General features: G+C 41.8%; 1 protein-coding gene and 1 long non-coding RNA gene across 7 annotated transcripts in view; one reads left to right on the forward strand and one right to left on the reverse strand.

The window, feature by feature from the left end:
* Nucleotides 1-2279: 2279 nt before the first annotated feature.
* Nucleotides 2280-9167, forward strand: FST (follistatin). 5 transcript variants are annotated; one of them, XM_002815551.6, is made up of 6 exons: nt 2280-2909; nt 4910-5101; nt 5534-5752; nt 6101-6325; nt 7030-7260; nt 7991-9167. In XM_002815551.6, exons 1-6 carry the CDS (start codon nt 2825-2827, stop codon nt 8071-8073), a joined length of 1035 nt encoding a protein of 344 aa, XP_002815597.1. In that variant the 5' UTR covers nt 2280-2824; the 3' UTR covers nt 8074-9167. The 5 variants fall into 5 exon arrangements, with proteins under 5 accessions (XP_002815597.1, XP_009238979.1, XP_024103390.1 ...); XM_009240704.4 differs by having other exon boundaries at nt 2428-2909; nt 7033-7260; XM_024247622.3 differs by having other exon boundaries at nt 2429-2909; nt 7720-9167.
* Nucleotides 9168-9557: 390 nt separating this feature from the next.
* Nucleotides 9558-25386, reverse strand: part of LOC129059394 (uncharacterized) — a 28393-nt gene continuing 12564 nt past the window's right edge. The window contains exons 3-5 of one of the 2 annotated variants that reach the window (XR_008525254.1): nt 23972-24028; nt 12496-12561; nt 9558-9817 (exon numbers count right to left, since the gene is read on the reverse strand). This is a non-coding gene — a long non-coding RNA (uncharacterized LOC129059394). Of the gene's footprint in view, nt 9818-12495; nt 12562-16027; nt 16711-23971; nt 24029-25386 lie in introns of those variants that run through there. The other variant, XR_008525255.1, reaches the window with a different exon arrangement.

Here is a 25386-nt window from a genome sequence, read left to right on the forward strand (position 1 = left end):
AGTCTAAGAAAAAGACCCCAGTTTCCAGAGGCTACTGGCCAATTCAGGACCAATAAATATATTTAAACTGGAGACAAATATAAAATCATGTAATTATGTATGATCATTGATAGCATTGCTATAAGATCCAACTACTTACCATCTAAGATCTTTTATGCATTTGGAATGTTTATTTTTCAACCTTGGATATACGGTTTGATACCCCTAACTTAAAAAGAAGCTGTGTCTCTTGCTGTCATTAAAAGACAGGGTAGGGGGAAAAAGTCAAGTAACAATACTTGTTAGCTTCTCTTTCCTTTAACTTTTCCCTAGGCAGGGGTGGGGGAACCTTGAAGCAGAGAAAACAAACTTTCCCTCCAGCACATCATTGTATAAGGACTATACCATTTCTCTGAATAAAGAAGAAGAAATAAATTCAGCTTTGGAACTCTGCCATTGAGTGGCGGCTCCTGCAAAGGGGACAGTTTGCTATTAATTGTTAATGTCGTCTGCCATTAGAGGGCACTAAACAACTCTACATTAATGAGTTGGAGGGAAGAGAGAAAAGGAGACTGGAAAAGAAAGAGAGAGAAAAGGGAGGGAGAGTACGGGTAGAGTCTGGGTAGAGGGAGGGAAGGAGAGAAGAGGGGAAGGAGTAGGGGAAAGAGAGCAGAGGGAATGGGTGGGAGGACTGCAGGGAAAGGGAGAAGGGGAGAGAGACAGCGAGACAGAAACAGAGAGAATGATTCTGGAAAGATTAAGAAGGATGTGGAGCCCCCACAGCCGTCTGAAGTGAGCAAAAAGCCAGTCTCCCCCGGGCCGCCCGAGCCCCTCCCCTCCCGTCCTCACGACGGTAATTATAAAGCGAAAAGCGGCGGCGAGGTCACCGGTTTTTACCAGCCTGCTGCACCGAATGCGCGCGGTGCAGGTGCGGCGGCCGCGGGGCTTTGTGATTCATGCCCACTTTCAAAGGGGGGCTTGGGCCCGTCTGAGAGGCACCCAAACAACTGTCTTCTAATATTAGCACGGCTGTATTTCGGGATCTATTATAGTCTGTCCAGACAGATCCCATTGTAATGGGATCTTTTATTAAAAGATTAGCACTATCTCCTGCAGTTGGTGGAAAAAAATCTGTTATCACTGAGTTATTTGCAGTTGTGGAGGGGGGAAGGTTGATGGAAGATGGGGGGTGGGAGGGCGAGAGGAGGACTGGGGGAGGGTCTGGCGGGGGGAGGGCAGTTGCAGGGGGTTGGGGGGGAAGAAGGGCGGATTTGAAATTCGTAGAACAAATCCCAGTGACCTGCGAATGTCCAAGAATTTTGTCTGCATACTTCGCTATCTGTTGTCCTTCGGGCTTCAGAAGCGAAAAGAACAAATTTAAAAGGCAGCGTTGGAATAAACAATATAGCATTTTCCGTGAAGTAATCGTTTTATATAAAAGGAAATATCGCCTCCTCAGTTTCATTCAGCGGTGCCAAAAATGTTATAAATGAGAGACCCGCCAACTTTCAGCGAAGAATGCCAGGCACTGTACTTAATGAACTGAGGCTACAGAAGTTCATTATGGATGTTGCAATCTTTTTTATTCCGCGAAAAGAGAGAAGACGAGACAGAGAGAGAGAGAGGGAGAGCGAGAGAGAGAGAGAGACAGAGAGAGAGAGAGAGATTGGAGCCAAGGAGACTGAGAGACAGAGGCACACAGGACAGAAACTGGGGAGTCTCCAGGCCGGAGAGGAAGGGGGGGCCAGACCGCCTACGTCGGCGCCCCCGCTCCGGGCTCCGACTCCAGACGCCGCGAAGTGAAAGGGGAGAAAAGAAAGGGAGAGGGCGAGGCTGTGCGGGGGGGAGACCGGGCCTGAGGTGTTAAACATTTTTGTTTGCTTCTGACTAGTCCAGACGAAGGGCCGCGTCTCGGTAGCGCTCTGCCAGAGTGAAAGGTGCCGGGGCCGGGGTGCCTAGCAACACCTCTGGGCTGGGGGTGGCTGCAAAGTCAGGCACTCACAGACCCAGACACAAAACCTCGCGGGTCCCGCGCCAAGGCTGCGGGTGCCCGGAACCGCCGCGAGGCCGGCGCGCTCCGACCCGACCCGGGGCGGGATATTTGGGCAACCCGGGGCTCTCCGGGCGTTTGCAAAAGTCTCTTTGGAGCGGAGGAGAGGCAGCACGGAGACAAACTCCCGGGTTGCCCCCGCTCCCCCCGCCACCGCCTCCAGCGCCCCCACCGCGCCCTCCCTCTCACACTCGCGCGCGCGCGCACACACACACACACACACTCACACACACACCCGCCACCCCGGGCGCGCCGGCGCTGCCGGCGAGCGGCGGCGAGCAGGACTTGAAGTGGGTGTTCTTCCCCACTCCCCACCCCCGACGCGTAGCCCCCAACCCCCGCCCCGGTCGCCTTCCCCCTCCCTCTCGCTCCTACGCAAATAAGAACTCGACGATTCCCCTCCAGCCGTTTTGATTTCGGGCACCTCCGAAAGATAATTGGGAAGGGTTTCCAGAAGGTGGGAAATGTCACCTGATTCACACTGAACTTTTAAAAGCTCCCCACCCCCAAGGAGCCGCGCACACCCTCGCTTGCAGCCGCCCTCCCACAGCCCCACACACTGGGAGACCGCCCACCGCAAACCGCGGAGACCCCCGTCTAGATTTAAAGCGCGGCTGCGCCCGGCTTCTGACGTCCATTGAATCGCGCGGGCGGCCGGCGGCGAGCGCGGGGCTGCGCCGGGATCGCTGCGCCCTCCGCCGCTGGCCTCTGCGACGCGCGCCGCTCGCCCGAGCCACCCGCCGCCGCGCCGGCTCCCCGCGCCCCTGCGCTCCTCGCCCCGCGCCTGCCCCCAAGATGGTCCGCGCGAGGCACCAGCCGGGTGGGCTTTGCCTCCTGCTGCTGCTGCTCTGCCAGTTCATGGAGGACCGCAGTGCCCAGGGTAAGCGAGTGGGGACGCGCTGGGGAGGCTCGGCTGAGGGCAGGGGGGGTCGACTTTTCTGTGGTCTCCACTTGGTCTGTTCTGAGCAACGCTGCTCTCGGAAGATGTTGGACCAACTTGGGGACTCTGGGATGGAGAGGAGTGGGAAAATTGTAGGCAATGACACTTTAGGACTGGGAACTGAGTTTGGAGCTCGGTTATCTTGAAAAAGGAAAGGGAGCGAGCTGGGGTCTCAGTAGTTAGGGTTAGATGCTCCAAGTTCTGGCCATGATAACTTTAGATGTGATCTCCTCTGTTTGGCTCTGAAGAAGGGAACAAGTATCAGTAGTAGCCTGGAGATTTCAGTCGACCCATTTGCAGTCTCATCTGTCTCCCTCCCACATCTTTCTTTCGGATACTTAAAAAAAAAAAGAAAGAAAGAAAGAAAAGAAAACCTAGGGATTTGGGGGAGAGATACTGAATTTTATTTGGTGGCTGGGGGACGTGGTTTCAGAAACTTTGCCCAAACTTGGAAATGTGGGTGCTGAAAATTTTCAAGGGAAGTAGCTTTCTGCCTAGTGGATGCTTCTTCCAACCCCATCCCCCATCCTCGCAAAAAAAAAAAAAAAAAAAAAAAAAAAGCCAAATTATTACCCCAAAGTGCTTTGAGCACTTTACAGTTTTTTTCCCCTCTGCCTCATTCTTCTTTCTGACTCTTAGCTTTCTGTAAAACAGTGAGCAGCCCATAACTGACTTAAATTCTGAAATGGGTTAAGAGCAAATTTCTGAAGCTTGCCTTTTAAAAATAGATTTGTTTATTTCAATTAGTCTGGGCAGAATGTTTAAAATAATAATAGCAGCTTGCGATCCAATGATTGTTGAAGTCATATTGGTGATTCATGAGAAGTCTTCTGGACCCAAATCCGAACATTAAAAAGGGGGAAGAGGGAGAAATCACTTGCAAATATTTCTTGCTAGGTGTGAGATAGGTACATATAACCGTGAAATGGTAGGAAGACTCCCCCCTCCCCCCACCTTAAGGCATTGCTTTCCCTGCTTCAGCGTTAATATTTTAAGTATGTTGTAAACTGCCTTCCTGGGCACTGCCCCTCGCCGTCTGCACGGCACTGCGCTGGGTTGCCCGCCTTTAGGGGAGAGGCTCTGCCTGGTGCCCGGACGTGGGCGCGGAGGAAAGCAGCCCTCGGAGATTTCGAAAGATCGCGGTGGCCGCGGGCGTGCTCCGCTCTGGTGGATTGCAAAACGGGCCCGTCGGGCTGGCTGCGCCTGGAGGCCGCGCGGGGTAGCTCCGGGCTGGGCCGGGTTGCTTTTTTGCTTTCATTTTTCAGAAGTGCCTTTTGCTTGATCTGTTTCTCTCTCTCTTTCTTTCTTTTCTTTCTTCCTCTCTCTCTTTCTTTCTTCCTTTCTTTCTCTTTCTTTTCTTTCTTTCTCTTCTTTTCTCTTTCTTTCTTCCTTTCTCTTTCCTTCTCCCTCTCTCTCCCCCCCCATCTCTCCTCTCTCCTCTCTCTCGTTCTCTTACTTTCTTAACCCCTGTCACAAATAATTCCTGTACCGCCTACATGAAACCAGCATGTAAAAACATCCGTCGCATCCTGTTTTTGTCAGGTTCTTTAATCTGCCCTTCGAGTCTCTGCAGGTTATGAAATGGGACGAATAAAAGTAAACAGTCTAGTAAAAGTCAATGCAAGCTGCACGTGTTGTGTCTGGGTCACTGGTAACTGACATTGATATGGCTGGGGCGCCCTGTCTTCTCCCTCTCTCCCTTCCTCCCTCTCGCCCACCTCCCATCTCTGTGATCAGGGCTTCCCCCCACCTTCTTTTTCCACCCCTCCACCCCTTTCGATTTATTTCCTACTTTTCTCCCGCGTCTCTCTCACTTCCCCTCCTCCACGTTCACCCCCTCCCCAGCCCCGCCGGGTCTCCTTCGCTAGCCACCTCGCTCTCCCTGCCCCGCCACCGCTCACTGCTCATTCACCCACCTCCCCACCCTTGTCTCTTCACAGCTGGGAACTGCTGGCTCCGTCAAGCGAAGAACGGCCGCTGCCAGGTCCTGTACAAGACCGAACTGAGCAAGGAGGAGTGCTGCAGCACCGGCCGTCTGAGCACCTCGTGGACCGAGGAGGACGTGAATGACAACACACTCTTCAAGTGGATGATTTTCAACGGAGGCGCCCCCAACTGCATCCCCTGTAAAGGTAGGACTCCTTCTTCCCGACTTGCAGGCCCTCAGTAGAGGGCGTCTTACTCTTAGCTTCCCCACTACCTGACTGGGGTTTGGGAGTAGGAGAGCTTTGTTCGTGGGCTTCCCCTTCCTGTCCCTTGCCCTGGTAAGCCGTGCAGACTCGAATTCTGCCTGTTACAGGCTGTAGGTAATACACGCCAGACTTCTTAGCCAAGTGTGGTGGTGAAACCCGCCAACCTGTGCTCCTTAATGAGAGAGATCTGGGTGTGGGGCACAGCCCAAGGTCCACACTCTTTCACCAACTCCCAATCTTCTAGGAGAGAGCCTAGAGCCCCTCCAGCGCAAACTCAGGGCTGCATGATTGCGCAAGGCACCCGAAGCCCTCCTGGCTGACCTGCAGACTGCCTGGCTCTGGTTTTAATCCATTCCTGTTTCCAACTCACAGAAACGTGTGAGAACGTGGACTGTGGACCTGGGAAAAAATGCCGAATGAACAAGAAGAACAAACCCCGCTGCGTCTGCGCCCCGGATTGTTCCAACATCACCTGGAAGGGTCCAGTCTGTGGGCTGGATGGGAAAACCTACCGCAATGAATGTGCACTCCTAAAGGCAAGATGTAAAGAGCAGCCAGAACTGGAAGTCCAGTACCAAGGCAGATGTAAAAGTAGGTCCTACCCTGTTGAGCAAGACTGAATCTGTCCCCTCCTCCAGCTTTGTACCTTAAGTAGACCCTCTAGAAGACCGTTGGGGGATGATGTAGTCCGCAGTAAGAGCCTGATAATAGTAATACTGAAACCAAATAAAGGAGTCGTTTTCTAACCTCTAGAGACTCATTAAGAACACTGAGGGGACCAACCTAGAGTCATAGATTCTCTCTTGAAAACTACAGGGCTCCCAAAGTGCCTTTTGAAAGCTGGATGCTTCAGTGTCATGCTTTCCTTGGTAACTTCAAGTGCTCACTCCCTAAGGACTAGAAGGTACCTATTCATGTGTGTTTCCTTCTTTGTTCCAGAGACTTGTCGGGATGTTTTCTGTCCAGGCAGCTCCACATGTGTGGTGGACCAGACCAATAATGCCTACTGTGTGACCTGTAATCGGATTTGCCCAGAGCCCACTTCCTCTGAGCAATATCTCTGTGGGAATGATGGAGTCACCTACTCCAGTGCCTGCCACCTGAGAAAGGCTACCTGCCTGCTGGGCAGATCTATTGGATTAGCCTATGAGGGAAAGTGTATCAGTAGGTATTCTGGATTGAGGAAGGAAAAAGAGAAAACAGGCTAGTTCTATTATTGAATTGTGGGGTTAACTAATAAGTAAAGCCCAAGGCGTCCCCAAACACCATAGGGAGAAATACGCTGCAATTTGGGGAAACTGTTGTGACCACAGCATTCCTCATGGAAACCATTGTCTTCTGGAGGTATTGACACATATATTCAAATGCCAGCAGGAAGCAAGGAACAGTATTCTGTCTTAGAAAACTTAGAACTCACTCAATTTTACACATTTTTTTAAGTGCCAGACTTGCTGGAAGCGAAAAATAATTACTTAGCAGTTCCAGAAATCTGTTGTCAGATTCTAGTAATTAATGGAATTCTTTCTTTTGTAAAAGATCCCACTTGTGGGAAATAATAAGATACATATTTAACTTGAGAATATTGTAAAATCCTGTTCTTAAAAAAAATACTCTTTTAATGTACTAATGTAGTATGTAAGAAACTGCAGGGGTTTTGTGTGTGTGTACGTGTGTGTGCATTTGAGTTTCAGTTTTATTATCCAGCATTTTTGCATAATGTCTCCATTACCCCCATTAGTAATAAGATATTACTATTATGTTTATATAAAATAAATTATGTTTATATTTATTGATAGAGGACTAGAGAAAGGGAGAAAAGGGGGATATGGGGAAGTCAGTTTACTCATCACAGATATATTATATCCTAGAAGCAAAGTCCTGTGAAGATATCCAGTGCACTGGTGGGAAAAAATGTTTATGGGATTTCAAGGTTGGGAGAGGCCGGTGTTCCCTCTGTGATGAGCTGTGCCCTGACAGTAAGTCGGATGAGCCTGTCTGTGCCAGTGACAATGCCACTTATGCCAGCGAGTGTGCCATGAAGGAAGCTGCCTGCTCCTCAGGTGTGCTACTGGAAGTAAAGCACTCCGGATCTTGCAACTGTAAGTGCGATTTTTAACCTTGCTGCCATTTAAGGCTTTCCCAGGCAATCCCTAGGGAATGGACACTTAAAAAGCACGCAGATCTCCCATAAATCCATTTCTGTTCAAATTAGGTAGCTGCTAAGTATCACCAGCAATTCAATAATCCACGGAAAATTCTCTGCAATGTTTCTTGGCTTTTAGGACTTATCTGGTGATCATCAATGGGGTTGCCTCTAAGAATCTATTTCCAGTTGTTTTCCCCTATTTCTTGTGCTTTGGTAGTGTGCTTTGCTGTTTGCTTTATTAACATTTGAGTCTAAACTAACTGCTTCAAAAGTTTTTTTTTTTTTTTTCCAATGACAGCTTCATATTATCACACATGGGCTGCTGCTTTTTGCAGTTGCCTCTACTAACTCTGAATTAAGGACCCAAAGCAGTTATACCTAGAACACAAGAGCGCTTTTTATCTAATTTCAGGAATCTGCCCGTAAAACCTGAGCCATTGATTCTTCAGAACTTTCTGCAGTTTTTGACTTCATAGATTATGCTTTAAAAAAAATTTTTTTTAACTTATTGCATAACAGCAGATGCCAAAAAAAAAAAAAAAAAAGCATCTCACTGCAAGTCACATAAAAATGCAACGCTGTAATATGGCTGTATCAGAGGGCTTTGAAAACATACACTGAGCTGCTTCTGCGCTGTTGTTGTCCGTATTTAAACAACAGCTCCCCTGTATTCCCCCATCTAGCCATTTCGGAAGACACCGAGGAAGAGGAGGAAGATGAAGACCAGGACTACAGCTTTCCTATATCTTCTATTCTAGAGTGGTAAACTCTCTACAAGTGTTCAGTGTTGACATAGCCTTTGCGCGAAAAAAAAGAAAAAAAAAGAAAAAGAAAGAAAAATATATTGTCCATACTGTAAATAAGTGTATGCTTATTTATTTGGGGGGAAAACTATACATTAAAGGACCTTTGTCCTAAAGCTCTCTCCCAGGCCACCTTGTTACTCATTGGACACGGAGAGGCACTCATTGTGAGGTCTACTGGATGAGGCCCATAGTTGAGACTTGTAGACATTTATTTATACTGTGTCATGTTTTATAATTTATACATAAAATGTCTGGTTGACTGTATACCTTGTTTTTGAAGAAATTTATTCGTGAAAGGAAGAGCAGTTGTTATTTATTGTGAGGTCTCTTGCTTGTAAAGTAAAAGCTTTTTTTCCTTGTAAACCATTTAAGTCCATTCCTTACTATTCACTGACTCATCTGTCTCCCTTCATTTCACTGTTAGACTCTTTTCCACTTTCAACAAACTTGCATGTCAGTTTCTGTCATGTTTATTTATTGGATTCTCTGCTGCCTGATCTGTACATACATGATCCCTCGGGTTTTGTTTACAAGGAACCTTGACTGACCAAAAGGCATTATAACTCTGACTCAAATACAAGGTACAGAAGATAAGCATTTTTGGGGAAACTCCTACTTCAGTTCTTTTGTTATGACGAAGACATTTGTGAGAGAGGAGATGATTAGAATTCTAGTAATGTACTTTTAAGATGTTACAGATACAAAGAAATGATGTGGGTGTCAGGAGACTAAAGGATGTTGAAGGCTACACATTCAACCTTTTGTTAGGTGTTTCCTTTAAGCTACTCAGCTGTACCTTTTAAATTAGTTCTTTTTCAACCAATGTATCACTAAAAGTTATATCAAAGCTTTATCAGTTCAAGTTTCTTGCTTTTCATAATACCTTTTTCTGATGCAATTTTATATTTTCAAACATGGCAAGTTAAAATATAAATTCATTTAAATATATAGTTTTGTACTTTTCTACCATGTAAATGTGCAATGTATATAAAAGTTATAATGTGTATTTGTAAATAAATGATGAGTGAAAAAATAAAAAATTTTAAAAAGCCAATGATTTCAATTCCTGATGATACAAAGAAGTTATTTGGACTTTTGAGTAAAAATGTGTATGATACCTTTGCTGAGGAATGTAGCTATCTCTGAAATTACATGGCCAGGGCAGTACAGATCACTTCACTGGAGTTTGAAAGATAAAGGGATCTGAGGTCCAGCAACCCCACTGTAGGAGTGGCATATACCTGTCACTAACCACAGAAGGAACAGACTGTAGATGTGGGTTCTTTCCTGCAATATACCAAGGCTAATATTTCCTTTTTAAAAACACTATCGTTTTAGCTGTCCTTGTTGCAAGCTCATCACCATAGCCAGGGACACCCTTCATCTTACTTTCCCATAAATCCAGTGCAGTTTCAGTCTTTTAAAAAACAACACACATCACAAGGAAAGGTGACAACAGATATAATATTTGACAAGCACATTCTAGAAATCAGAATATCAGCTGCAGAAGTAGACATAGTGTTGGAATGCTAGGGACTTGATGAGGTGAGGATGGGGTGGAGGTGAATTTCCACAATGATGTCCATGGTTTATAGGGATCAAATAATGTCACTCATTGTAAGAGGAAATGTATCAATATTTCACAGTTTACACTAGACACTATTAGAGCTTCAGGATGGTGTTTAGGACATCAGTCAACAGTCCCTGTAATACATGAGAATACATAACTAGATCGTAAATGTAAGTTTCCAGTTCTTTGTGTGCTACGTACTCAAAGCCTAAATATATTAAAAATATCAAAGAAGTACAAGATGCAAGCCTCAGATTGGCATTTGGGCCATCATTCAGTAGTCCCTATAATATAATGCACAGGAATACATAACTGGAGCATTAACACAAGTTTCCGATTCAATTCCAATTCCAATTATGTACTTACATATTCAACGCCTAATTATATTTAAAATATCAGAAATTCAAGATGTAAAGAAGTATCAGGACTATGGGAGGGAAAGGGCAAAGTATAGTGAATATTACCAGCATTGCTAAACAATAATAAATATATCATTTCTTTCAAACACCATGACCCAAGTTCTTCTTAAAAGTTTATCCCTTTTGTGAAAAGCCTCTTTAATATGAATAGTTATTCAAAATTGTTGCCAAAGACTGTTGGCTCTCAACTGTGGCCACCTAATGAGAAATTTGGTGGAGGTAGAGGAACCTCTTCAGTAGACAGTTTGTATAATGATTAGGGCCCTGTTGGATCTTGTTACCTTTCAGCCCTGTGTTCCCCAAAAGGAAAAGAGAGGTGCAGAAAACAAACAGGCTGTCATTAACTGCAAAAGACAAGGGTCGTAACTTCTTCAGTGTAGATTAGCTACTGGCTTGCCACTAGAGAGAGGCTCTCGGGAAAGGAAACAGGCAGATATAGTTTCACAGCCCTTCCTGGAGTTGATTTGCTGCTTGATCCTGGGATGCTACAGATGCTTTAAAGCTGCCATTGACGATCAGCGTAAAAACGTCAAATTTAACAAGCACCGATGTGTGTCTTGGCAATGGGAAGTGATAAAATCAACAGCTTGCCTTAGAAAACATCCAGATTATTTATTTAAAATTTTTATTCCAAATTTGTCAGCCTCAATCATTCCTCTTAAACACTAGACAGTATCTAGTTTTCCTCCTTGGAGTTTTCCACTTTTCCAGTCACCTAGCATTACACTTATTAGTACCAAAAAAATAGAAATCTCTTTTAAAATTAAAAGTAGATTAATATCTTTAGACTATTGTTAGAATTTCAACTATGGCCCAAAAAAGTCTAATTCACATGCATATAGTGTAATTAATAGAATGGAATTACAAAATATAGATTAATAATAAAAGATCTGTCAAAAGCCTAATTTAAATTAAAATGTTTATATGCTACATGGGATATGATTCCTCAAGTATAGCAAAAATAAAATCTGGCTAATTAAAGTTATTCTCAAATGGGATAGCTAAATGCAGTACCTGACCTTTGATCAGATCTTGTTCCTAAGGAAAATAATGCTGTAAATAACAATATTGGGCCGGTTGATAAAATCAGAATACTGTCCAAAGATTAAAGTATTGCATCAATGTTAAATCTACTAAAATTTGATTAGCGTGTTGTGGTTATGTGAGAGAATACTCTTTGACTCAGGAAATACACACTGAAGTATTTTGGAAAAAGGGCCACAATGTATAAAACTTACTCTTAAATTACTTAGAAAAAAAATTATAGGTTTTATTTTTTTTTTGCATGTATGCAAAGAGAGAGTACATGAATGATAAAGGAAATGGAATAAAATGTTAACAATAAGCGAATCTGAATAAAAGTTATAGGGTATTTTTAGCACTATCTTTATCTTTGCAACTTTCCTATGAGTTTGAAAATATTGTATATCCAAATAAAAAGTTAATGTTTTTTTAAAAAAGTCATTCTCAAGAAGGAGAGGTGCACAGCAAACTGCTTCTCCCCATTCTCTGGGAAAAGAATGAAATATCAGAGTCATTTAAAAAAAATGATTTTGTATGATAAAAAGACTGGAAAACAATTCAGTGAATTTAACAAGACTACTTGGGGAATTCACATGTGCAATGAGAGCATTCTAACACCTAAATCATACCCAAACTGAGAAACAGCCTTTTCTATCATCATCTTAAAATTTAGAATGATTAGTACCTTCATTGTAACACTCCAAACACCCAACACCCTCATTCTCCCCACTGCTTGCTATATATTATTTGACAAGCAATTTAATCCCTGTGTACTTCAGTTTCCTCATCTATGTAATCACAACAAGGAAAGTCTCTCTCTCATTACAATGTTGTGAGGATTAAAAAAGATATAATGTGTAAAGTGCTTAGATTTGTGCCTGGCACTTAAAAAACAGTCAGAAAATAAGTGTCCTCTAATATTATAATAACTATAATTAAAGAAAAAGTGGTATAATAACTCATCAATCAAACCTTACCTTGAAAATGCAATGAATGAGAAATGGTACAGGAACCTCTTCAGTAGACAGTTTGTATAATGATAAGTGAGCCCCAGTTCTCTGATGCTCCATAGGCAGCCAGACTACCCATGACACTGTTAGGGCTTCAGGGAAGCCCTGCTCCCCCAGCATCTCCTGGGCAGAATTCTCACATATAACATGTATCAACATATAACATGTATCAATCGAGACCAGAAGCCCAAGCGGAAGCCATTTTTAAAATGGAAGATAAGCGTACTTTTAAAGTATTTTATCCATGTTAATATTTAATAAAACTTCATGAAGTTCTAGGTGGTATGGCAAAAGTGTACCTTTCAAAATAAAATGTTTAGATATATTATTTCCCATGAAATTTAGAAAAAATTCACTCACCATCTGAAATTTTCAAAGCCACAAAATGTGTCTTTTGTCCTTTCATTCACACTCTCAGCACAATTCCTGGCAGTACAATAAATTAAATCAGTCTTCTTTAATTTTGATACAATTTCCTGTAGGAGGACTATAGACCCCTGAAGATAATAATAGGATAAACTATTCCCAAACTGTCTCAAAAATCCGAGTATAAATTGTGCAGTTGCCAGATATGAAAGAATGCATATATTATACAATTAACAAACTTGTTTATTAGAGTTTTCAAAACCTGGGTCCTAAGAGTAACATGTTTCCCTTCTTCCCATTCCATTTTCCATTCAGAGCAGCCACACAATTCTTCTTCAGCCAAAAGCTGTTGTGTAAATAAACACCAGGCAAACCTGCCCTACGTAGTCAGTGGACCTGCCCAGACATGTCCAAATCCCAGCTTCTATTTTGCTGGAATCCCCCCATGAATACTGGATGGTTCCTGGGGTTTGCCATCCTTAGACCTCAGATATCTTGGCTGGTATCACCAAGATTCCTGTGGCAGAGTCCTTCAGACACATACTCTTTGGATTAGACCAAATGTAGTCCTGGCAGTGCTGTGTCATTTTTCTATTTTAAGAAAATGGCCAGGGAACCAACTGGCAATGTTGGGAGCCAGATATACTCCTACCAAATATCTCTTGTACTCATTCCCCAAGGACTCAAGTCTCTGTCTAAAGAGCAAGTGTACACTTTTCTTAAGAATATTGGGCCCTAAGAAGAAGTTAGAGGCAAAAGTCACAATCCTGGTGAGAAAGAGGGGGCTCTACATTGATTCCAGTTTGGAAAAAAAAGATCTTGATAAATCTCTGTTTCAGCACACACACACAAAAAACCAATGGGATGATAATGGTCATAGTACAACTCATAAGCAATGATAACAACAAAAGACTGAGATAAAGGCCAGTCTCTATAGTTTCTGGAGATTGCTGTGGGCTTATGGCTCAATGACAGCAGGTTGCAGAGGTGTTAGATTACTCAAAAGGCAGCAACACCTGGGACTTCTAAGATAGAGTCAGTGCCCCAGGAGAAGTCATCAAATCGGACTCAGAGCACTTTGTTCATTGGGCATGTGGAACCAGAGCCTAGTCAATACAATTCCCAAATAGAAACAGTGCTGCTGAAGGTGTAGTGCCTAGACCAAGAACACCAGAAAGATCTGGGAGCTTGTTAGAAACACAAGTTCTTGAGCACTATCCCAGAACCACTGAACCTAATTCACTAGGGTAGGGTCCGGGAATCTATGTTTTAACAAGCTCTCCGAATGATTCTAATGTGTGTTAAGGTTTGAGGACCACTACTCTAGAATCATTTCAAGCTCCACGTGAGCCCCAGTTCCCTGATGTTCCAAAGGCAGCCAGAATACCCATGCCTCTGGTAGGGCTTCAGGGAAGCCCTGTTCCCCCAATGTCTCCTTGGCAGAATTCTCACATATAACTTGGTCCTGTGCTACAGGGATGTACCTGGTGGTGGCAAAGGCATTTGGCCATAAAAATCACAAGGCGTATTTTTCCTGACAGAATATTGTCATTCTCTACCATCTTCCCGGTGAGACATAAGCTGGGTTGACTAAGAGGTGTAGATGCACCTTCACCATCGCTTCCAGCCATATTAATTAGGTGGTATATTTGTCAAGAAGAGACTAGAACTTTGAATGAAGGGTAGTAACATTCCAACTCTGGTTTTTCACTAATTGGCGTTTGGTCCACTTCCCTTTTCTGGAACTCACCTACAATTTCTTGGAGTTCTGCATTATCCCTTAGGATACTACTTCAGCCTCATCCATGGGTCAGGAAACCAAAACTGCTATTTGCCTTACCACCTCTTCTAAGGACAGGGAGATCTAAGTAACCTGCTGCACTAGAAACATAGGCTCCAGGCAATGGTAAGTGAAACCTTCCAAGGGATGCATGCAGAATAACAATGCCCCAAGGTCCATTGCCTGAACTAAGAGGTGAAAGGGCCTCTCTCTCCATTTTCTTGCTATTCCACCCTTCCTGGTCTTGTATCATTTTCCACCTCAATCACCTCAACCATCCTCTTCACCAGAACCTTGGGTCTTTGAATACCTACCCATTTTCCCACACCCTCTGGCTGAAATCCTAACTACTAATGAGTGAAATCCACCTTCTTCACACCTATACTATGCTGCAGAGCAACAACGAAATCCTTCAGTGCCACTACACAAGTATGGGATCTGGTCTCAACTGGGTTATTTAGCCTCCTGAGCAGTATTTTATAAATATATACATACATATGATATATATATATAAAATATATATAATTATATACATATATATGTATATACATATGTATATATGTATATACATATATATTACATACATATATGTATATATACATATATATTACATACATATATGTATATATACATATATAATATATATTATATATAACATGTATATATACACATATATAATGTATATATGTATATATGTATATACATATAATATATGTATATAATTACCCCTAGAGTAGTTTTATTCATATATAATTTTATATATATAAAATATATGTATATAATTATATATATATCTATCTTCATCCCAACTCCCTCACTGGTATCGTTAAACCTTCTCCACTCTCTTCAAGCAGCCTTTTCACTCCCACTGCACTCACTATCAATGAGCCTTAGCTTTTCTACCGAACTAGAAAAGAATTACCTCAACTTCCTCCACTGTCATCATTAGCTGTAAGTTTGCCCAATTCCATAACTTTTCTAAGTTCCTTCACTCTAATCTCAGAGAATCTTCCATTTCGTATTGTGTTTTCCACCACACCTTCTCCCTTCTTCTCCAGAAACTCACTCTATTAACAGACTTCACCTCCATCATTTTTAAGTTCCCCCCAGAGTAGTTTTATTCATCTGAGCTTATAAATATACTTCACAGAATTTTAAAAATAAGATTATAGAAAATTGAAATAATATAATTATTAAAGTTTGCTTAATTAAAACATATACATGTATATATAAATATACATATATAATATATACATACATATATAGTATATATATTATAAACATGTTTATTATATATATACTTGTTATATATAAACATGTTACATATATAAAACATGTTTATAATATATATATACTTCAGCCTTGGCTAGACCTTCAAAAAAAAAGCTTCTTTTGTCCAGGTGTGGTGACTCACACCTGTAATCTCAGAATTTTGGGAGGCAGAGGCAGGAGGATCTCTTGAGCCCAGGAGTCCGAGACCAGATCGGGCAATGTGGCAAAACCAAATGTCTATGAAAAATACAAAAATTAGCTGGGCATGGTGATGCACACCTGTAGTCCCAGCTACTTGGGAGGCTGAGGTTGGAGGGTCACTTGAGCCCATGTGATGGCTAATATTAGGTGTCAACTTGATTGGATTGAAGGACACCTAGATAGCTGGTAAAGTATTGTTTCTGGGTGTGTCTGTGAGGGTGTTGCCAAAGGAGATTAACATTTGAGTCACTAGCCTGGGAGAGGAAGACCCACCCTCGATGTGGGTGGACACCATCCAATCAGCTGCCAAGGCCGCCAGAACGAGGTGGGCAAGGTGGGATAAGCCGGCTCTGAGTCTTCTGGCTTTCATCTTTCCCCCATGCTGGATGCTTCCTGCCCTTGGACATCAGACTCAAGGTTCTTCGGCCTTTGGACTCTTGGACTTACACCAGCGATTTGCCAGAGGCTCTTGGACCTTTGGCCACAGACTGAAGGCTGCACTGTCGGCTTCCTTACTTTTGAGGTTTTAGGACTCGGACTGAGCCAGTACTGGATTCCTAGCTCCTCAGCTTGTAGATGACCTATTGTGGGACTTCACCGTCTGATTGTGTGAGTTGATTCCTCTTAAAAAACTTTCTTTCATGTATACATGTATCCTATTAGTTCTGTCTGTATGGGGAACGCTGAGTAATACAGACTGAGAAATCGAGGCTTCAGTGAGCCATGATCACACCACTGCACTCCAGCCTGGGTGACAGAATGAACTCTGTATCACAAAAAAAAAAAAAAAAAAGTTTCTTTTATCTTCTTCTAGACACGACCCTCAGAGTAGTCTCCACTCTCTGTATTCACTGCATCAACTCTCTCTCATTCCTCAAACCACTGCAATTTGGTTTTTTCTCCTACTATTCCTCGGAAGAGACTTGACAAAGGTTACCAACGACTTCCAAGCGACCCTATATAATGGACACAAAGGACACTATTTGATCCTCATCTAACAAGACCACCCTTTGAATTGTACAGTGTTAACCAGGCTTCCCTCTTGTCAATTTCCCTGACTTTTGTATTCCCACTCCCTCATATCTCTCCATTTCTTACAGGTCTTCTTGATGACCTCATCTTCTCTCCAGTGAAGCAGGGATCAAAAACTGGCAACCCATGGACTATACCTGACTTATATTTTATTAGGTCACTCAAATCTCTAAAATAATTTTGAATTAGTTGGTAATATTTAAAACTCAGGAAATTTCACCCAAAAAGTTGGACTTCTACTTTCTCTTGAAAAAATCTGAAACCTGGGCATCACTGAACCTGAGAAATGACACAGGCACAATCCCCAGGAGCAGGGAAACAGCAGCTCTCTTCTTTAGATGGGGTAAGTGCCCCCCAAGTCCACTGCACTGATCATTCTCCCTTTGTCCTTTGCTGGTTTGCTTCACTTATCCACATTTCTTGACTCCCAAGTAAGCTAAGAATTCCATTCTCCAAAAAAAGAATAAAAAGAAATGAACAAAGCCTCCAAGAAATATGGGACTGTGTGAAAAGACCAAATCTACATCTGATTGGTGTACCTGAAAGTGACAGGGAGAATGGAACCAGGTTGGAAAACACTCTGCAGGATATTATCCAGGAGAACGTCTCCAATCTAGCAAGGCAGGCCAACATTCAAATTCAGGAAATACAGAGAACTCCACAAAGATACTCCTCGAGAAGAGCAACTCCAAGACAAATAATTGTCAGATTCACCGAAGTTGAAATGAAGGAAAAAATGTTAAGGGCAGCAAGAGAGAAAGGTCGGGTTACCCACAAAGGGAAGCCCATCAGACTGACAGCTGATCTCTTGGCAGAAACTCTACAAGCCAGAAGAGAGTGGGGGCCAATATTCAACATTCTTAAAGAAAAGAATTTTCAACCCAGAATTTCATATCCAGCCAAACTAAGCTTCATAAGTGAAGGAGAAATAAAATCTTTTACAGACAAGCAAATGCTGAGAGATTTTGTCACCACCAGGCCTGCCCTAAAAGAGTTCCTGAAGGAAGTGCTACACATGGAAAGGAACAACCGGTACCAGCCACTGCAAAAACATGCCAAATTGTAAAGACCGTTGAGACTAGGAAGAAACTGCATCAACTAATGAGCAAAATAAGCAGCTAACATCATAATGACAGGATTGAATTCACACATAACAATATTCACCTTAAATGTAAATGGGCTAAATGCTCCAATTAAAAGACACAGACTGGCAAATTGGATAAAGAGTCAAGACCCATCAGTGTGCTGTATTCAGGAAACCCATCTCATGTGCAGAGACACACATAGGCTCAAAATAAAGGGATGGAGGAAGATCTACCAAGCAAATGGAAAACAAAAACAGACTAGGTTGCAATCCTAGTCTCGAATAAAACAGACTTTAAACCCACAAAGATCAGAAGAGACAAAGAAGGCCATTACATAATGGTAAAGGGATCAATTCAACAAGAAGAGCTAACTATCCTAAATATATATGCACCCAATACAGGAGCACCCAGATTCATAAAGCAAGTCCTTAGAGACCTACAAAGAGACTTAGACTCCCACACAATAATAATGGGAGACTTTAACACCCCACTGTCAACATTAGACAGATCAACAAGACAGAAAATTAACAAGGATATCCAGGAATTGAACTCAGCTCTGCACCAAGCTGACCTAACAGACATCTACAGAACTCTCTACCCCAAATCAACAGAATATACATTCTTCTCAGCACCACACCACACTTATTCCAAAATTGATGACATAGTTGGAAGTAAAGCTCTCCTCAGCAAATGTAAAAGAACAGAAATTGTAACAAACTGTCTCTCAGAACACAGGGCAATCAAACTAGAACTCAGGATTAAGAAACTCACTCAAAACCACTCAACTACATGGAAACTGAACAACCTGCTCCTGAATGACCACTGGATACATAACGAAATGAAGGCAGAAATAAAGATATTCTTTGAAACCAATGAGAACAAAGACACAACGTACCAGAATCTCTGGGACATATTCAAAGCAGTGTGTAGAGGGAAATTTATAGCACTAAATGCCCACAAGAGAAAGCAGGAAAGATCTAAAATTGACATCCTAACATCACAATTAAAAGAACTAGAGAAGCAAGAGCAAATACATTCAAAAGCTAGCAGAAGGAAAGAAATAACCAAGATCAGAGCAGAACTGAAGGAGATAGAGACACAAAAAACCCTTCAAAAAATCAATGAATCCAGGAGCTGGTTTTTTGAAAAGATCAACAAAATTGAAAGACTGCTGGCAAGACTAACAAAGAACAAAAGAGAGAAGAATCAAATAGACACAATAAAAAATGATAAAGGGGATATCACCACCGATCCCACAGAAATACAAACTACCATCAGAAAATACTATAAACACCTCTATGCAAATAAATTTGAAAATCTAGAAGAAATGGATAAATTCCTCGACACATACACCCTCCCAAGACTAAACCAGGAAGAAGTTGAATCTCTGAATAGACCAATAACAGGCTCTGAAATTGAGGCAATAATTAATAGCTTACCAACCAAAAAAAGTCTAGGACCAGATGGATTCACAGCTGAATTCTGCCAGAGGTACAAGGAGGAGCTGGTACCATTCCTTCTGAAACTATTCCAATCAATAGAAAAAGAGGGAATCCTCCCTCACTAATTTTATAAGGCCAGCATCATCCTGATACCAAATCCTGGCAGAGACACAACAAAAAAAGAGAATTTTAGACCAATATCCCTGATGAACATCGATGCAAAAATCCTCAATAAAATACTGGCAAACCGAATCCAGCAGCACATCAAAAAGCTTATCCACCATGATCAAGTGGGCTTCATCCCTGGGATGCAAGGCTGGTTCAATATACACAAATCAATAAACATAATCCAGTATATAAACAGAACCAACGACAAAAACCACATGATTATCTCAATAGACGCAGAAAAGGCCTTTGACAAAATTCAACAACCCTTCATGCTAAAAACTCTCAATAAATTAGGTATTGATGGGACATATCTCAAAATCATAAGAGCTATCTATGACAAACCCACAGCCAATGTCATACTGAATGGGCAAAAACTGGAAGCATTCCCTTTGAAAACTGGCACAAGACAGGGATGTCCTCTGTCACCATTCCTATTCAACACAGTGTTGGAAGTTCTGGCCAGAACAATCAGGCAGGAGAAGGAAATAAAGGGTATTCAATTAGGAAAAGAGGACGTCAAATTGTCCCTCTTTGCAGATGACATGATTGTATATCTAGAAAACCCCATCATCTCAGCCCAAAATCTCCTTAAGCTGATAAGCAACTTCAGCAAAGTCTCAGGATATAAAATCAATGTGCAAAAATCACAAGCATTCTTATACACCAATAACAGACAAACAGAGAGCCAAATCATGAGTGAACTCCCATTCACAATTGCTTCAAAGAGAATAAAATACCTAGGAATCCAACTTACAAGGGACGTGAAGGACCTCTTCAAGGAGAACTACAAACCACTGCTCAATGAAATAAAAGAGGATGCAAAAAAATGGAAGAACATTCCATGCTCATGGGTAGGAAGAATCAATATTGTGAAAATGGTCATACTGCCCAAGGTAATTTATAGATTCAATGCCATCTCCATCAAGCTACCAATGACTTTCTTCACAGAATTGGAAAAAACTGCTTTAAAGTTCATATGGAACCAAAAAAGAGCCTGCAATGCCAAGTCAATCCTAAGCCAAAAGAACAAAGCTGGAGGCATCACGCTACCTGACTTCAAACTATACTACAAGGCTACGGTAACCAAAATAGCATGGTACTGGTACCAAAACAGAGATATAGACCAATGGAACAGAACAGAGGCCTCAGAAAAAATGCCTCATATCTACAACTATCTGATCTTTGAAAAACCTGACAAAAATAAGAAATGGGGAAAGGATTCCCTATTTAATAAATGGTGCTGGGAAAATTGGCTAGCCATATATAGAAAGCTGAAACTGGATCCCTTCCTTATACCTTATACAAAAATTAATTCAAGATGGATTAAAGACTTAAACATTAGACCTGAAACCATAAAAACCCTAGAAGAAAACCTAGGCAATACCATTCAGAACATAGGCATGGGCAAGGACTTCACGTCTAAAACACCAAAAGCAATGGCAACAAAAGCCAAAATTGACAAATGGGATCTAATTAAACTCAAGAGCTTCTGCACAGCAAAATAAACTACCATCAGAGTGAACAGGCAACCTACAGAATGGGAGAAAATTTTTGCAATCTAGTCATCTGACAAAGGGCTAATATCCAGAATCTACAATGAACTCAAACAAATTTACAAGAAAAAACAAATAACCCCATCAGCAAGTGGGCAAAGGATATGAACAGACACTTCTCAAAAGAAGACATTTATGCAGCCAAAAGACACATGAAAAAATGCTCATCATCCCTGGCCATCAGAGAAATGCAAATCAAAACCACAGTGAGATACCATCTCACACCAGTTAGAATGGCAATCATTAAAAAGTCAGGAAACAACAGGTGCTGGAGAGGATGTGGAGAAATAGGAACACTTTTACACTGTTGGTGGGACTGTAAACTAGTTCAACCATTGTGGAAGTCAGTGTGGCGATTCCTCAGGGATCTAGAACTAGAAATACCATTTGACCCAGCCATCCCATTACTGGGTATATACCCAAAGGATTAGAAATCATGCTGCTGTAAAGACACATGCACACGTATGTTTACTGCGGCACTATCCACAACAGCAAAGACTTGGAATCAACCCAAATGTTCATCAATGGTAGACTGGATTAAGAAAATGTGGCACATATACACCATGGAATACTATACAGCCATAAAAAATGATGAGTTCATGTCCTTTGTAAGGACATGGATGAAGCTGGAAACCATCATTCTCAGCAAACTATCACAAGGACAAAAAACCAAACACCGCATGTTCTCACTCATAGGTGGGAATTGAACAATGAGAACACATGGACACAGGAAGGGGAACATCACACACTGGGGCCTGTTGTGGGGTGGGGGGAGGGGAGGGATAGCATTAGGGGATATAACTAATGTAAATGACAAGTTAATGGGTGCAGCACACCAACATGGCACACGTATACATATGTAACAAACCTGCACGTTGTGCACATGTACCCTAAAACTTAAAAAATAATTAAAAAAAAAGAATTGCATTCTCCACTCCTTCACTTTTCAATCTATAGAGTCTTCTGTGTATGTCTCAGTATAGAAATACAATCAAGTGTTTAAATGAAATCCATATGCTAGAGAGTGCAGATCTCTATGACCAATCCTGGTATTTTATTGATCACACTTCTTCTTTTTTCTTTTTTTTTGAGACAGAGTCTTGCTCTGTCGCCCCGGCTGGAGTGCAGTGGTGCAGTCTCGGCTCACTGCAAGCTCCGCCTCCCAGGTTCACTCTATTTTCTTGCCTCAGCCTCCCGAGTAGCTGGGACTACAGGCGCCCAACACCACGTCCGGCTAATTTTATGTATTTTTAGTAGAGACGGGGTTTCACCATGTTAGCCAGGATGGACTCTATCTCCTTACCTCGTGATCTGCCCGCCTTGGCCTCCCAAAGTGCTGGGATTACAGGCGTGAGCCACCACGCCAGGCCTGATCACACTTCTATGATGAGGAAACTGCACCTCTGCAACAGACCCACAGAACCTACTGCCTCTGCCTAACGAATGCCCTTTACGTTGCTTGTTTCCCCACAAAGATTCCTTCCAAATCAAAATTTTATGGGAGTACGTCTGACTGATGCAGCTAAGTTCCTACAAGGGTAGCTGGGAAATGTAAGATTACCTAAATTCTAAATTGGGAGGTGAGATTCAGCATAGAGAAGTAAAACATTGTAGGAAGGGTGTCCCAAAGATCTTGGCAGCCACAGTGATAGGTAGACACTACTAGATGAACCAAATAAAAGATAAGTATTGCTGAGCATGGTGGTTCACACGTGTAATCTCAGCACTTTCGGAGGCTGTGGCAGGAGCATTGCTTGAGGCCAGGAGTTCAAGACCAGCCTGGGCAACATAGAAAGACCTTGTCTCTACAAAAAAAAAAAAAAAAAATTTATATATATATATTTATATGTATATATATATATATATGCAAGGCATGATGATGCACACTTGTTGTCCTAGCTACTCGGGAGGATAACATGAGATGATCGCTTGAGCCCAGAAGCTGGAGGCAGCAGTGAGGTATGCTTGCCCTACTACTCTCCAGCCTGGGTGACAGACCAAGACCCTAGCTCAAAAAACAAACAAACAAACAAAAACAAAATAGGGATTAAGTGGTTAAAGGTAAGACTGCAAGTGGCCACAGCCAAAGAGAAAGAACAAAATTCATCAATAGGTTCAAGGGTATTTTCTCAGGAGCATACAACAACCAGAAGCCATTCACAATCTACTACAAGCCAAATGCTCCATTTAGTAAGACAGCCACCTCCAAATGATGCATTGTTATAACACAATTCAGAGGAACATGGGGAAGACAGACAAATAGAGCAGAGAACAGCAACAGCAGGAAAACACAGAGAGAAGCAATCTCCCAAATAACAAACAAAAGCAATCAGCATTTGGCAGAATATTGTGTAAACAAAAGCTTCCTGAACTCCAGCCTCTAGTGGATCAGTGCAGGAGCTAGTGTTTACAAACACATCATTGAGGAGTCAAGGTAACCTCAAGCAAAGGCTAGAAAAGTAAGAATTCTCAGATAATAATAAAAAACCTTATATGGGAAAATCAGGTCTCCAGTGCTAATGACATATGCCAGAGAACTAGATGATAAAAAGACAAAGAACCAGATTAGGCTAAACATTTTCCTTCACTATTATCTAGGAACAGGTAATGAATACAGACTAATGTAGCATCATGAGGGTTATTTGTTTGATTAATTAGTTGATTATTTACCATTCAAAATTTTCCTGAAGTGCTTTTACATCTTATGGGCCAAATTACACCTAAACAAAAACTCACAGGTGTCATTATTTATGTTTTATAATAGGAGTTGGGGGATCAACTGTAATATTTTCAGAATTCTTATACAGGACCTCAGTATTAATGTAAAATTTCAATAGTCAATTAGGAGGAAAATATAAACAAATTTATATTAACATGTAATAAGTCAATGTAAAATTGAGAATTTGTCAGAGAAAGACTACATTTTAAAAAATTCACCTGGATGTCCAGAATAGAAAAGTCTATAGAGACAGGAAGATTCCAGGTTTCCAGGAGCTAAAAGAATGGGAGAGAAATGGTAAACGACTACTAACAGGTACAGGAATTCTTTTTAGGACAATAAATACATTCTAAAATCAATGGCAGTGATGGTTCTGTCACTGGCAGCAAATCCTTATCTGTGTGGGATCTGCAGCAACCTCAATTCTTGCCTCCTCTGAAGAAAGAATTTGACTGAGGGGCGTAAGGCAAAAGGAGAGACAGAGTCAAGTTTTAGAGCAGGAGTGAAAGTTTACTAAAAAGCCTTAGAGCAGGAAAGAAAAAAAGTAAAGTACACTTGGAAGAGTGTCAAGCGGGTACCTTGAGAGATCAAGTGCATGGTTTGACCTTTTGACTTGGGGTTTTATATGTTGGCATGCTTCTGGGGTTTTGCATTCCTTCTCCCCTAATTCTTCCCTTGGGAAGGGCTGTCCTCATGGACAGTGGTCTACTAGCACTTGGGTGTTTATTGGAGTTGCATGCATGTTTTTTGGAGTTGCATGCATGCTCACTTGAGGTGTTCTTCTCTTGCCAGTCGAATCTTCCTAGGAGGTCATATACCAGTTAAACTCTGTCATTTTGCCTTTGAATGCACGTGCTTGAGCCCTCTTGCCAGCTCCTGAGATCTCATCGGGAAGCTGCTGACCACTATTTCAGGTGTCTTCTAACTATTGGGAGACTCCCTTCCCTGGCTCCAGCGTGACCAATTATTATTTTAGAGAGACAGTTAACAACTGCCTGACCATCAGAAGATGGTCACCTGACATTCCGTGTGGTGATGGGGGGTAAGGGGGGCCCTCTCCTGCCCTGCTCATGTCTGACTAGCTACCTACTGTAACAGTACTGAAATAAGTGCACTATTACCACAGAGATGGTGGGGAAAGAAGTCAGGATTCTAGGGAAAAAAGACTTAATTTACCAAAGCACATTCTTCCATTAGCATCACTAAAAAAATTCTCAAACTAGGGAAATGATAAATTTCTGGGTCTTATCATATACTATTTTTGTCCTAAAAGCCTTTACCATACCAGAGTCATATGAAAATTTTACCAAAGCAGAGAAAATAATTTTGGTCCCACCTGGCTGTCAGTCTGGAGGCAATTAATTATTATATTCAATGTTTTTATTGGTGTGCTGCTAAGTTTCATCACACAAAATTTCATTTTTCCCTTTTGTGCGTTAAGCGATAATGGAAAAGAAAATTATTATTGTAAAACACTTCAATCTACAGTAATGCTTTAGTTTTACTTGTTCTACTTCATAATGGAAAAGAATACAACTGTTTTGCAAATATATTTATATACCTTCATTTTTTCTGATAAGAGCAAATTATTTTTTCTTTAAGAAAAATTTTCACACCTAAAATAAGAATGTAT

This window comes from Pongo abelii, chromosome 4 (genome assembly GCF_028885655.2).
Source record: "Pongo abelii isolate AG06213 chromosome 4, NHGRI_mPonAbe1-v2.0_pri, whole genome shotgun sequence".
Lineage (NCBI taxonomy): Eukaryota > Metazoa > Chordata > Mammalia > Primates > Hominidae > Pongo > Pongo abelii.

Excerpts from the sequence above, each read along its gene's own strand:
- FST (XM_002815551.6), top strand. The coding sequence starts at position 2,825 with ATGGTCCGCGCGAGGCACCAGCCGGGTGGGCTTTGCCTCCTGCTGCTG. Across the intron at positions 2,910-4,909 it reads GGAGGACCGCAGTGCCCAGG|CTGGGAACTGCTGGCTCCGT; the intron begins GTAAGCGAGTGG and ends GTCTCTTCACAG. Across the intron at positions 6,326-7,029 it reads CTATGAGGGAAAGTGTATCA|AAGCAAAGTCCTGTGAAGAT; the intron begins GTAGGTATTCTG and ends ATTATATCCTAG.